General features: G+C 45.8%; 1 protein-coding gene across 12 annotated transcripts in view; it reads right to left on the bottom strand.

Moving 5' to 3' along the window:
- Positions 1-14959, bottom strand: part of TSC1 (TSC complex subunit 1) — a 49614-nt gene that overhangs the window by 10484 nt on the left and 24171 nt on the right. For 7 of the 12 annotated variants that reach the window (XM_072748268.1, XM_026009575.2, XM_026009573.2 and 4 more), the window contains 10 exons: positions 8872-9047; positions 7639-7754; positions 7222-7333; positions 6821-6939; positions 4919-4988; positions 4325-4429; positions 3508-4066; positions 2566-2609; positions 1785-1951; positions 571-753 (listed from right to left, as the gene is read on the bottom strand). In XM_072748268.1, coding sequence (XP_072604369.1) covers positions 571-753; positions 1785-1951; positions 2566-2609; positions 3508-4066; positions 4325-4429; positions 4919-4988; positions 6821-6939; positions 7222-7333; positions 7639-7754; positions 8872-9047 — 1651 coding nt within the window. The remainder of the gene's footprint in view (positions 1-570; positions 754-1784; positions 1952-2565; positions 2610-3507; positions 4067-4324; positions 4430-4918; positions 4989-6820; positions 6940-7221; positions 7334-7638; positions 7755-8871; positions 9048-14959) is intronic. The other 5 variants (XM_072748273.1, XM_072748270.1, XM_026009576.2 and 2 more) reach the window with 1 other exon arrangement.

The following is a 14959-nucleotide window of genomic DNA, read 5'->3' as shown; positions in this document are numbered from 1 at the left end:
GTCTGAGCCTCTATGTGGTGTCTGACAGGGGCGCACACAGTAACTGGTAAGTTACTGTGGTCATTTAAAAACACAATCTAAAAAAAAAAAAAAAAGAAATACCACTTAAATTTAAGTGTATTGTTTTCAAACAGCTGCTGAGTTGTCAGAATGTAAATACTAAATTGTTTAGACCTGCTTTAACAAGTACACCTGGGGATCCCTGGGTGGCTCAGCGGTTTAGTGCCTACCTTCAGCCCAGGGTGTGGTCCTGGAGTCCTGAGACTGAGTCCCACATTGGGTTCCCTGCATGGAGCCTGCTTCTCCCTCTGCCGTGTCTCTGCCTCTGTGTGTGTGTCTCTCATGAATAAATAAATAAAATCTTAAAAAACAAAACTTTTGGCTGTGGAATGCCAGGGAAGTTACCAAACCGCTACGGGAACTATGGACAACCCAAGAGAGCCGGGGAACCTTTGCCCTAAATGCAATCTATGTGCTGCAGGTGTAGAAAAGCCCTTTGTGTTGGCTGGGATGAGCGAGGCGCTGGTGTGCCCTCTCCTGGCTGCCCATGTCTGGGGCTGCCGCCCATACCTGCAGCTCCTGGCTCTGGTTATAGAACTCCTCCCGGTCATGCTGCAGCTGTCGGATCTGGCTATGGAGCTGGGTGACCATCGTGTCTCGCTGATCCTGCAGCTGGCTGTACCGGGCTTGTTCCTTCTGTAGACTAACCTTCCAGATCTGGATGTCCTTCTCCTGTAACTTCAACTGGTCTTTCTAGCAGAGACCAAAGACGTGATCATTTCAGCTGCCTTCAAACGTGAGTGGTGAGGAGCACATGTAACCCATGCCAACAGCCACACGCCACCCTGAAGGTGTCATCACAGGCCCCAGCATCCGCCGGCTCACAACTTTCCAGCTGGGCTAGAGGTCACAGGTTACCAATTTCACAGTAGTTAATGGATCGTAAGATGCTGGAAGAACTTTTCTCAGGTACCAATTACTCCCAACAGCTTCCAAAGTGCTAACTAGGGGGATCCTTGGGTGGCTCAGCGGTTTAGTGCCTGCCTTCCACCCGGGATCGAGTCCTGCATCGGGCTCCTTGCATGGAGCCTGCTTCTCCCTCTGCCTGTGTCTCTATCTCTCTCTGTGTCTCTCATGAATAAATAAATAAAATCTCTAAAAAAAAAACAAACAAAAAAACAAAAATAAAGTGCTAATTAGCAGTGCTGGCAAAAGACCCCTAATAAATGCTATCAATCAAGGTCACCAAAAATAATGAACATTTATTGGCTGCCCACTCAGGCACCGAGCAAGTAGTCACATGACTTCTTTAAGCACCACGCTTAAAAAGTGTGTGCTATTATCATTATTTCTGTTTTACAGAATGGGTAAAAGAGGCTGCAAGAGACTAAGCTATTTTCCTAAGGCAAAAAAGTGGCAGAGCCAAGGTTTGGCCTCCAGGTCTGACTGGCTTCTCCACTATGCTACAAGAGGTCTGCCATAAAATGACTTGAGGAGAATTGATTTTGTATTTTGAGAAACAAGATAATGCTCTATGATCACTCTAGGCAATTACACACACACACACACACACACACACACACACACACACACACACACACGAAAATCACTCATCCCACAGGTTCCGAGAGCAGCAAGGCCATTTGGAGACCTAGCCAGCACCCCCAACTGCAGCATTGAGTAGACCAGGGACAGAAAGCTTAGGCCCCAACTCAGTGGCCACTGTCTACACATGACCAACAAACACTGCAATGCCCCTTCCACGTAGCCCCCGTGACGCTCACCATAGCAGCATTGTGCTCCTCCAGAGCTGCCGCCTTGATCACCTTGCGGAGGAGCCGCCTGTTTCGGAGAGCATGCTGCTGCCTCTTAAAACGCTCATAGAGTAACTGGTTGTGCAGTAAAAGCAACTGGTTACGGAGGGTTCGGATCTCATCTGAGGGAGGAGAGCCTGATTTTAAAGCAGAGGGAGGGTGGCAGAGATGCCTTTTACAGATGGTTCCGTCAAGACCCTCCCACGGTTAGCTAGCTTAAGAAACACAATTCTTTCAGAAACAAGTCACCATTCCTTTTGCAAATGGTCACCTGGGTCTCAGCAACAGTCATGTACCAGGGGAGGGAGGAGAGGATTTACTACCCAGCTCCCTGTTAAAGGAACACAAAAAGCTAGAACATGGCAGGACTCCTAAGAGCTTCACTGACTTTTCCCCACAGACCCAAACCATACGTACAGTTACTCAAGGCTCCTTTCTTCTCTCCCATGTTGTGTACTCCCCCAGGCACAGCTCCAGCACCACTGACCTCAGGGACTTTCCTAGGAAAGCCTGGCACAAGGTTTGTACTCTCTGCACTTCTACCCTCAGACACACGCTACGTGGCACTTTTCACAAGTAGAAATGCTGGCGTTGCAACATTTGAGACAATAGAGGCCAAGCAGATACGCTGGCTGGAGCCACAGCAGAGGGGAGACCTGCTCCTACAGGGCACACCTCCTTCGAGGACAGAAAAGGTGACAAGCACGCAGGATCCACACAGGCGGGCCTAAAGTGCAAGTAACAACTTTACCTCCAAAGTGGGTCCAGTCGACAGACTTGCTGGGTAAAGACAACCTAGGAAGAAAGGTTTGGGGGAATAAAGTTACCAAGCTCACCTGGACAACCGTCTCTGGACTGTTGATTGCGCAAGGCTAGATCACATCCTTGTGGTCAAGAGCAGGAGAGGCAGAAGAAAGTTTCAATCCCCAGGTCCACGGGGAGTTAGAGGCGGTGGCGTGCACTGGATGGAGGGTCGACGCCCCCACCAAACATGACTGAGTCTCCAGGGTGCCAATGCCCTCCCTTGGAGCTCACGCCTGGGCCAATGTTTGCTCAACTCTCCAAGGCGACTGAGAGATCAAACATACTACCAGCTATTTTCAACCCTCTGCACTGAAATACACAGCGGGTAGCTAAGTTTAAGGAAAAAGTAGGTAATATACCTGAGCCTGTTACACCAAATCTCATTCAAAAAGACAAATCTCTGTTAAGTTCCACCTGCTGGAATTCTCAAGCCCCCTCCTAACCACTGGGAAGGGTAGTAGGAGGAGGATTTGAACAACAGCTCAGACAGGCCTCTCCTAGGAAAGCCTGTGTGCCAGCACAGAGGAGGGGTAGGGCCCCCGGGTTGCCCTTGAAATGCCACTGACTAGACCTTTCAACTGACGAACCGTGCTACCCAAACAGGAAAACCAAACCTACAGCTGGAGGACTAAACACCAAGACAGAGGTTCCTAGGTCACCTAACACCAGGCCCTCATCCTCACATTCTGAGAGCACATGTGAGCACGTCCTCGCAGGACAGCAGTGAGGACACCACACAGCTGCGCACGCGCAAAGACGGCAGCTGGGAGGACAGAGAGGAGCCAGCTGCCTCTGTGAACACAGAGAACAAGTCCTGTCCCCTCCTGCACTTCCCATATCTTATGCTGAGGGCATGCCTAAGTAAAGGACGCAGCGGCTGGGCCCTTACCGACTCAGCTCCTTGCTGTGCGCGTCGGCTCCCTGCTGGATCAGCCTATCCAGGACTTCTGCTGGGGAGGTTGAGGGCGGGTAGTCTTCCTCTGTGTTTCCTTTTGCTTTCTTTAACAGTTCCTTGGTCTTCTTGCTGACAAAATGATGGGCGGTCTTTGGCAATGCCACCTCAAAAAGATGATCGTAAGGGGGAGGCTGCCCACTTCCAAACCCCACTCCCCTCTGAGGTGGAATTTTACAAGGGCTGGGAGTGAGGATGTTGGTCTCCAGCGAAGTCTGGCGCTCCCTGTCCCCGGCAGGGCTTTCGTGGGTGCCTCCACAGGGCAGGTCTATGGGAGTAAAGGCTTGCTTTGGTGTGTCTGGCCCACGCTTGTCCAAGGAGGAGTTGAAAGGTTCAGGGTTCACACTGGTACCCTGAGGACCAGAGGTGGCCGAATGGGTCTTGCGAGGACAGCCCGGGAGACTGTCCCGGTAGAAGGGAGAGTCAAAGCCTCCTCGAGGAACCAGGGGCTCAGTGTCAGCCGTCGTGATCTCTGAGAGCTCTTTTGATATCGCCGCTGAGAAGACGAAGGGAGGTAAGAGACACCACTGTAAACAGGCCATCTAGGTGAGGCTAGGCAGCGTGGGGCTATGTGGGGTTAAGGGCCACCCAGAGCAACCCATAAAAGCAGCATTCCTTTCCCTGGCATAGGACCCACAATAAAACTCCCACCTCCTTCGCCCAGGAGAAGAAAAACCAAGTAAGCCTGGGAGTGTTGACACTAAATCCCAGTTTTCGTAGCAATCACATCCAACCCCAGAATCCCACACACTACCTTCTTCTTTGTCTTTTTCAACGCTATCTTCATCAGAGGCAAGGTCCCCTAAAAACCCTGGAAGGTCACTTAGAGTGACAGAACCTTTGAGGCCAGGTAGCTCTTCTAAAGAAAAACAAAGATAATATATATATAATACATATATGTATATATATATACATATACATATATATATATATAAACCCCACACTGCTCGCACAGCAATAGACAACATCCATACTGATTCCTCCTGCCAAGTGAAGGGAGAAGGCTAGAAACCACTCTCCCTGGAGTGACTCCAGAAAGCAAGGCTACCACAAAGGGTCTAATTAAAGGTACCAAAAACATAATCCCACAGAAAATAAAATCCTCCATTCTTAATGTCTCAGAGAACAGATAAATACCACAGTCTGACCAGCTCAAAACACAGGTCACAGGTACTTCACTGCAATAGCTTAAAAGCTTTTTTTGGTGTTATTATTAGGTTGGTTTTTAGAATTCATTATACTTCATTATCTCTGAGCTTCATTGTTTCGTGGTGTTCCTGAATTTTCTCCGTTGCACAGATAACCTAAGAAGAGACAAGCAAGTTCTAGGGTTACCCAGAGACTTTACCTAATCCTCTGTCGTTTGGAAGATGGTGCTGTCTGTGTAGACAGGGCCTTGCTGAATCTGTTTTCTCTTCCTGAAAAGATAGGTACCATTTAAGACACAGGGCAGAAAATTACGTTCCCTTAGGTAAGATACATATTCTAAAAATCTAAAACTTTAACACAATATAAAAGAGTTTAAAGTTTAGCTCAGTGGTTCTCAAACTATTTGGTCTCAGGGTGCCTTTATGATCTTAAAAACTGAGAGTCCAGGGCACCTGGGTGGCTCAGTTGGTTGGGTGTCTGCCTTCAGCTCAGGTCATGATCTTGGGGTCCTGGGATCAAGTCCCACACTGGGCTCCCTGCTTAGCAGAGTCTGCTTCACCCTCTCTCTCTGCCCCTCCCTCCCCTGCTCATGCTCTCATTCTCTCTCAAATAAACAAAATCTTTAAAAAATAAAAAATCAAAAAAGAAAGTCCCATAAACTTGTATTTATGTGGTTCTCACTATTGATAGTTACATCAGAAATCAGACCAAAAAAAAAAAAAAAAAAAAAATCAGACCAAAAATTTTAAAACTATTTACTAATTCATTTAAAAATAACAAATCCATTACATGTAAACCTAAGTGATGTAAATTTTTATGAAAAACAACCATAGTTCCCAAAACAATAAAAAGAAACTTAGAGGGGTGGAACTGTTTTACATTTGTGCTCTCTCTTCAGTATCTGGCTTAATGGAAGAGAGCTAGATGCTCAAGTCGGCCTCTGCTTTCAATCTGTTGCAATATGTTATTTTGCCTAAAGTATATGTAGGAACTTTTGAGCCCCAGTGTTAAGTAGTTACAAAAAGACTTAATCTTTAATGTCACACCAAAACTTGACAAGGAGTCAGTTCTTAAAGGTTAGTTACAGTGTAGGATCTGAAACCATGGCACTCCACCCCTCATACTGTGTTAAAGTCCACTAGTCTACTCTACTCTGAATGCACCTTTTACCTACAGTGGCTCTGAAACATCACACACTGGACATTTAGAAGATACTGGCTTGCCGCATTTTGTAGGGTTTCCCAATGAGGAACTATTCACTATATGACATCAAAAACTCAATTATTCACCAAGCTCTCCTGGACTTTTCAATCTCTTCATAAAAGTCTTGGAGACGCTATCAAGGATCATGGTGACAGAGATCAGGTTTTTCATATTCTAATTGCACCTGAAAACCAAATTTTATCACTGACAGCAAAGACTGTCCATTGTTTATTCTGAAGTGACAGACTCAGCTGGTCATGTAAGCAGTAGCCTGTCCCACACCCAGATCTAAACAACCACCCAGTTTGTCAGTCAGCTGATCTTCCAAATAAGACTGGTACTCCACAAAAAATGCCGCTGGTCCAACAATCAACTCAAGTAACGGCACAAGTGTTTGTGATGTCTCTCCTATTTTATTTCAAAGAATATTAAACATATAGAAATGTCAAGGGTCACGATATAATAAAATTAATCATTTTTACTTCTTTCTATAGCCCTCTCTTAAGATACTGGTATTTTGGGTTTATCTTTGTTCTTTTAAACTGAAGAAAACATGCCGAGGAATAAGGCAGCAATGCACACTGGACAGTTTGCTGCTTGCCCTGATTTGTGCTGGGGGCGGGCCCTTCACCCTATTGTTCTGAACCATGCGTGTGAGCGCCAAAGTGGTCAAAAGGGGAAAGAGCAGGTTAGTCTTACTACAAAAACAATCCACCTCCCAGGGTGAGCAGATCATGCTCTGAGAGCTGCTAGCCAGTCTATTTTCAGTTGTTCTGATCCAAACCCATCACATTTCAGGTCCAAATTCCATCTGACACAACAGGCTTCCTTCCCAGAGTGAGGCTGCACTCAGGCCCCTGTGCTGGGGCAGAAGGACCATGGACAAGTCTGTGCATACCTTCTTGGGAGCTGGGACTGTGGCCTGCGGGAGGGAAATGTGCACATAGTCATCCGAGTGGCACAATGGGGCTGGAGGAGGAGAAGTTGCTGGGGTTCCCAGAGGAGTTCCTTTTCCACCTGCTCACAGACAAGGACAACATATACACCATCACTGAGCCTATTACAAAACTCTGAATTCTTTCAGCCTGCCTGGGACAGTGAAGAAAGCTGCTAGAGAACTTTCTCGGGATCTAAAGCCATCTTTGTTTGTTTACTTTCTAGGTTCTGAAAACCCCAGAGTTTGCAAAGCATGAGGTGTCGAAGACAGCCCCTAACTCACTGCTGGATCTAAGAGACAGTTCCTTGCCCTGCACAGTGGGCCCAGGCCAACCAACTGAATCCCACCTCAGACATACGTACCAGCTGTACCAAAGACTTTACTGTAAGGGTGTGAGAGATCAGGTGGGACATTTCCAGGAGAAGTTGGAGGAGTGGTCATACCACAAACCATAGATGGGCTCCAAAGAGTAGCCTGGGAAGTTAATACAAAATGTCAGCAATGAGAAGTGAACACCAAGTCATCCCTAAGGCTTATATCCATGACCAAATGGAATAAGGCATCTTATTTAAAGCTTTATTATGAGACAAGAGGCATTCTGTAAATCTAGCCTCCAAGAGAAACCCAAGTGGGAATAGTGACTAACTTTCCTAAAACCACCTGTCCTTAAGAATAACTCCTAAAAGGAGAATGAGATTTTCCCAAGCATATGCTAAATCCTGACCCAAACAGCTTCACCAGCAAGCAGAGAAGCAAGCAGGCACTCTTTAACACCATACTTGTGGCGGCTCAGTCAACAGCCGTGTCGACGGGGGACTCAGAGTCTGAGGTGGCTGCCCGGGCGTATTTAGCAACATCAGCCGAGAGCTGGAATAAGGGGTCGAGGTAGCACTCCCTAAAATGAAAGGGAAAGGACATGTGAGGTTAGTGTGCGATTTTAAATTATTCTGAAAACAATAAAAAAATATGGCCCTCTAAACCATTTGATAATGTTCATACTTAAAAGAAAACTGAGGGGACTCCAGACATCCCAGGGACAAAGTAATATTTGAATGGCTCTTTAAATGGCTCTTTGGAAATAAAGTCCAGTATGGTTATTTCTTTGTTTTGTTTTTTACAATTTTATTTATTTACCTGGGAGGAGAGAGTGGGGGAAGGGCAGGGGAGAGGGAAGGAAGAGGGAAAGAATCTCAAGCAGACTCCCCAGTGCAGGGCTCCCAGGACCCTGAGACCATCCAGACCATGATCTGAGCCCAAACCAAGAGCTGGACGCTTAACTGACTGAGCCTCCCAGGCGCACCAAGTTCAGGACAGTTTGATGTCAAGTGAAGTTTCAGGATAACACAAAAAAGCACAGCCTGGATGACCCTTTTAGTGGGTACTACCTATAGATTAAGCCTGCCTTTTCTAGAAACCAATTCTTTTTTTTTTTTTTTTAAGATTTTATTTAGTTATTAGAGACAGGAACAGAGAGAGAGAGGCAGAGACATACAGGCAGAGGGAGAAGCAGGCTCCATGCAGGGAGCCTGACGTGGGACTCGATCCTAGGTCTCCAGGATCACACTCTGGGCTGAAGGCAGCACTAAACCGCTAAGCCACTGGGGCTGCCCTCTAGAAACCAATTCTAAATTGTCCAGACTCACTCAAACTCTGTCAGTACTACAGCCCAGCCCAGGAGCCTCACTGCAAGTGTCTGAAAGACTCCCTGAGTGGGGGCTACCTAAAATTTGAAAACTTGAGTCTATTTCCCTTTTTATGTATTAAAAACCCACCCCCAAGCCCACTGGCATACTCTCGGGCAGGAGACCAAGGACATAGGACTCTGAATGAAACCTGAAAGACGGGTTAACCAGGAAAAACTGGAGGCAAATTCTAATTTTCAACATTTGGGAAACTGTTCCTGGGAGCTAAATTGAGTTTTATCCCAGGAAAAGAAAACACAGTTGATATAAATGAGCCATGCTTTCCAGAAACAAAGCCGTGAGGCAGGTAAGTGCCGGTGTCACTCTTACCACAGCTGTTTTGCGTGTCAACATAAGGGCTGGTGGCCACATCAGCCGCACGATGAGGAAAGCGCGCTGACACCTGCGGGGATACGGAGTCGCCATCTTCGTATGAGGCTTCTGCAGGGTCCAGAGAGATTTTGGCACACTCTATTACAACATCATGTGTTTCTAATCTCTTCCACCTGGAAAAGGCAACGGCAGTTAAGAAAGGCAAATTGTAATCCATTTAATCAAGCTACCAAGCCACTGAGAACACTAAAGCAAGGCCAGGTGCAGAACTAGCACCTTCAGAGGACGAGACAGACCCCCCACCTGCCCAAATACTAAACAGTGCTGGTATATTAAGAATCAGCCGTTCATTTAATAAACCTCTACCTTCCCTATTGAAAATGGTCATATCAGGTTATCAGAAACTAATCTGAAACAAAAATGTCATCAACAAAAGGCTGGGCATATCCTCAAAAAAGAGCATGAACTATGCCAAGCGGTCACCAGGGGAACCTGGGAATCGCTTTCAGAACAAGGGTAATCAAAGAACAGGGAGGGCCAGAAACTGCTGGGTAGCTGAGGCCAACTAAAGATCTCCCATCAAATCCTGGGGCATTCTAATCCATCTCTAGGCTGGAAATGCTGCACAGAAAGACTCAAACCTAGAGAGCGCCCACGAGGACAGTTCCACTTCTAAGATTTAGCCTGTGGGAATCGACTTATGTCAAGATGTACAATGCTCAGCACAGCCTGTCACAGAAAAAAGACGAGAAATAGCCCAAAATCACAACAAAGGGATGTATTCTATGGAAGAAAAACTCTTACACCATCAAGAAAAAGCATCCCTTCAGCAGGTCACTGGTTGCCAAGTACTGGGAAGGAGACTGACAACAAAGGGCAAGGAGGAATCTTGGGGGCGATGACACATTCTTTATCGTGATTGTGACTTTTGTCAAAACTTAACAAAATAATGAATCTTTTTTTTTTTAAGATTTATTTCTTTATTCATGAGAAACACAGAAAGAGAGAGACAGAGACAGAGACACAGGCAGAGGGAGAAGCAGGCTCCACGCAGGGAGCCTGACGTGGGACTCGATCCCGGGTCTCCAGGATCATGCCCTGGACTGAAGGCAGCCCTAAACCGCTGAGCCACCCAGGCTGCCCAATTTCCTTGATTCTTAAAGAGACTTTTCATATTTTAATCTCTCTGAAACTGGGAAGTAGAATCTAATCAGTTGCGTGTTAATTTCTACAGTACTTTTTTTTGCTTTCTCAGAGGAACATAAGACAGAAGTGCTCCATGGTATCTAACATTCGTCAATGAAATAAATACATTTTAAAAATCAATTAAAAGGTCCCTCCAATGCCACTCCCCAGAACCAATTTGGCAACTGCTTTGGCTGTGACTGAACAGGTACCCTGCCCACATATTCCTAAAGAATACGCTGTGTGCTCCGAATTTCCCGATGTACAGATTATACACTACATTACTGACTTCTACTATGGTCAGTGAGGATGTAGGTCACTTCTGTATCCTTTTTCCTCCTCCCCAATGCTCTCAACACATGTGTATCATAGTTTTGTTTTCTCCAAAATCAGTTTTCAGGGATCCCTGGGTGGCGCAGCAGTTTGGCGCCTGCCTTTGGCCCAGGGCGCGATCCTGGAGACCCGGGATCGAGTCCCACATCGGGCTTCTGGTGCATGGAGCCTGCTTCTCCCTCTGCCTGTGTCTCTGCCTCTCTCTCTCTCTCTGTGACTATCATAAGTAAATAAAAATTAAAAAAAAATTTTTTTTAAATCAGTTTTCAGTGATTATTATTGGCTATGCAAATACTATGTGTGAGTGAGCTCAACAGTGTACTGTGAGATTTCCTTTTCTGTTAGATTTAGTTTGTCCTGGAATTCGGATTTTTCTGTTCCTTTTCCTCAGTCTTCTGTGTATCTACTATAATTCTTCCTAAACTTACTGTTAACAACTCTAAAACAATGCCTGATAGAATTTTTACATAATGATATGTACATAAGCTATAAGAAGTATCCCCATCCCCCTCTAACCAGCTTCCTCTGGAGCCTTCTCTTCCCAACTTTTGTCGAGACTGGTTTGTCCCGAGGGCTGCTGCAGCAGTGTTAGCCCGACTCATCGTGACCATGATCCTAAGTCGGATCCCTTTGTTTCCTGGACTCTGTCTCACAGAATTCTACTCTCATTTTGATGGAACACATGCTCAAGGAGTTAGCTGAGAAGGGGTCTATGGGAGGTAAATTTAACTCCTTGCATATCTAAACGTGTCACACTTGACCAGCAGTTTGGCTAGGTCTAGAATTCTATGTTTAAAACCTTTTCGTCTCAATTAGTTTCAAAAGCTAATACCATTTCAACTTAATCCTTATTATTATTTTTTTCTTAATCCTTATTAATAAGCATTTTGGTTTTTCCCTCTCTGAAATGTTTATCCCTGGTGTTTTGAGACTTGGGAGATTTCTCTCTTAGTGACAGAGGCTGGGAGCCAGGTAAGCCCCTTCTATCTGGAAATGCGTGTCCTTTAATCCTCCCATTGTATTTTTTTTGTATTTTTCACAGTTGTGTTGGAAGTTTTCTTCTCTTATATCTTTCACAATTTCTTCCCCCACACAAGTTTTCTCTTCTCTTTCTAAAGCTCTCTTTTCTTGGATGTTGGACCTCCTGGACTGATTATTTTACATTTATCTCTCTGCTCAGAATACTCATCTCTATCCTTCAATTGCTGAGATGCTCTCAACTTTACCTTCCAGTTCTTTTGTTGAAGTCTTGACGTTAGCTCTCAGTTTTCATCTTTCAAGTTTTCATCTTCACTTTCATCTTCAAAGGTTTTTTTTCTTTGGCCTCTGAATGTTCCCCTCCATGGTACTCTGACCTCTACATGTGTTCAAATGCCCCATCTTGGGGGCTACTACAGATGCTCTCCTCTGCTCTCTGCATTACCACTGTTTCTGTCTAGCTCCTTTTTCTCCTATGTTGGTCCCCTGTCTTTTGTGTTAGAGCTTTCTTCAAAAGCCAGATGACCCCTGCCTACCCACAGGGAGAGAGGCTCTCTAAGCTGGGAGACTTCCAAATCGACATGATAGACCAAACTTACACATCCAATTGTACAACCTCCAGACCCACCAAGCCTACAGCATGGATTTGTTTTATTTGTTTTTAAATATAAATCTCTGAGAAGGAGAAGAATGGGGGAAGACAGAACAGCACTACAGGTTCCTGAAACTAGAAGGCAGATAGCCCAGAGGTAACCAATGTAGCAAGTCCAAGAAAGCAGAATCCTAAGCTCCTATTGTTTCAAAGCTAAAAGTCAACCTGACTTATACTGCAGAATCCTTCAAAAGCTAAAGAAATTTTACACCTCAAGTACTTCTGGAACTGGAGATGAGCAACAGGTAGATGAAGACAGCTAGCATTAAGAAGACGGTGAAAACTATTTGAGAGACAGTTACAGTCCCCTCCCTGACTCCACGTTCCCAGGCAGCAGAAACCTGGGCTATTCTTTGGAGAGAGTAAAATAGATTTTTGGGACTGAGCTACTCCAAAAATAGTTGAGGGCATGAGTACCATTCAGAGAAAGGAAGTGAGCATATACATTCTGAATGCCAAGACCACTAACCTCTCCCACCATCAGTCTCTTCCCTACAGTAGCAGCCAGACCCTCCCCAGGCTAGAGATCTTCTGATCTCTACAAAAACTTGACCAGCTCAGGAGGAACACGGTACTGACATCTCCAACAGAGGTTCAGATAGATACATACATACACATACACACACACACACACACACACACACACACGGGAAGCTTAGAGGTGACAAGTCCCATCTCTGTGAACAGAGTTTTTTGGTCTTCCTACCCAGATACAAGCAGATTATCAGATCTTTGGAGAAAAACCTCGAAGACTTCAAAAGAACAAGAGTCCATGGATTACACAGGGAACAAACAACTCTCAGTATTCTCAAAGCTGTGAGAGGTTGCATCCAAAACAGGCTACCAGGAAAAGGAACATTCAGAGACCTATAAAAAGCACTTAGATGCTAAGAACATGGTGCTAGGAAGGAAACTTACGACAGGATTCAAAATTGAAGATGAGGAAACCTTCAGAAATAACAAAATAGCAGATAGAAAAAAACTGGAGAGCAAAGAAAAGCAGAGAACACTCTAGGAGGCCGCAATTTATATCCCAGCAATTCCAGAAAGACAGACAAGACACAATGGAGGGAAGGAAATCAAGCACAAGATAATTAGAGAAAATTTCCTAGAGCTTAAACATAAGAGTTTCAAGATTAAACAATGAGAACAGATTCTGACCAGGCAACGTCAAAATATAAGGAAAACAAAGAGAAGGCTCTCTGGGCTCCTGTGGAGAAAATCATGGCAGATACAGACGTGAGAAAAAAGAACAGCTCTGGATCTCAAGTGACATGGCAGCGAGATAGCAGCAAGGTGGCAATGGAATAATGCCTTCAGAATGAGGAGGGCCAGAAATCTGTTCCCAGTCACAGAACTGCTTCCATTCTCTAAGAGCTACTAGAGGGTACACTCCACGAAAACAAGAGCAAATCCAGAAAAAGGAAGACATGGGGGATAGGAGGTCCTGCATGAGAGAGAGGCAGAGGACAGCTGTGCATGAGGCATGAGAGACAGCCTGTTTGGATCCAACACGCAGGCCTTTGCCCTTGTCCCTGCTGCCACCACACTATCTTCCTAATGGAGGGACACAGCGTGCAGATGACCCAGGCCTGGATATGCTGTCTGTGCTTAGCCTGTCCCAAGTAAAGACTGATGAAGGCCCTGTGCTCCCCTCTCCGCCTGGATCAGCCCCACAGATGGACTCTGCTCTAAACTGCCCCTGCAGGTGGGCCACAGTGAGCCAAGAAGCAGCAAACCAAGCAGTCTTCATCCTCTGCCATGTTTTGGCAGCACATCCAGAAGCCAGCCTTGCTACGGGCCCTGCCAGATGTTCTGACAAGGGTGATCATTATGTTTCTCAGGTCTCAGTCATGAATGACCTTGCCGCCAATTCCCCTCCCCCGACAAGGGGATCCTATAAACTCTCAGTGAAAAGAGGCCGGACTAAGACACAGATGCTGGGCTCTTCTTCCCCTTGCCTCCTAAGAACCTTTGTCTAACATTGACAGGACTGTCCTTTCCTTAGCCTGGTTTGGCTTCCTAATTAGCTTTCCAAAGCACAACAATACATGGGGTAAAACTTTAAAGAAAAGAAAGAACGATTAATATAAAAGCAAGAACGGTAGTTTCTCTGAAGTGGGACAGCGAACAGGGAGATAGATACCCAGTAATGTTCCTGCTGAGAAGCTGGGTGGTGGCTGCATGCACAGGTGTTTGTGTGATGCTAATCACCATTACAGGCACACGGTATCTCTCTCCACACATGATATCTCTCAGATGAAGTTGCTTTAATCTGCCTGAGGTTCCATGTGACAGGGGGAGGGCCCATGAGGTAAGATCAGGCAGTGAACTAGCTTTTTTACTAGAAGATCCCCAAATGTCAGTTATCTGTGGACTGGTTTCCCCAAAAAGGGTTCAATCCTCTGCAAGAGGAAATACAGCCTAGCTGCCAGTCAGAGAAGAAGTGGGGGAGGGAGGTGAGCTCACAGCTCCATGAAGAGAACTCCACTCCCTTCTCAGCTCCACCCGCTCTGTGCCAGGCATCCTCCAATAGGAAGCCTCGCAGGTATACTTCCTCCAGAGAATAAACCTGGAAACTTCTCAGGGCCCCCTGGAGAATGGCAGTCACTTGGCTATATGCAGGTGGAGGCTCACCAATAGGCATCCACACTTCCCACAATCTGCTTGTTCTCAACCACACACTGCTCAGTCTCCCTCACAAAATCACTGCTACCACGAAGATGGAAGCCTTTCTGGGGTTCTGTAGGGCGGGTTTCTGCACTGCAGCCGCCTCCGCTCCACCAGAAAAGTTACTAATTCTCCATCAGAGAGGAGTATATTTCAGACTCATAAGAAGTTTTAGCTGTAAAAGCCCTTCAAAACAGAGCAGTTCTGTAAGTTGAAGAACCTGTCTTCCCAAATACTACCTCAATAGGGACGACATCGCCTAGATCA

This window comes from Vulpes vulpes, chromosome 2 (assembly GCF_048418805.1).
Source record: "Vulpes vulpes isolate BD-2025 chromosome 2, VulVul3, whole genome shotgun sequence".
In the NCBI taxonomy this organism is placed as follows: Eukaryota; Metazoa; Chordata; class Mammalia; order Carnivora; family Canidae; genus Vulpes; species Vulpes vulpes.
Note: the sequence above shows the minus strand (reverse complement) of the source record. Positions and strands in the feature narration are given on the sequence as shown.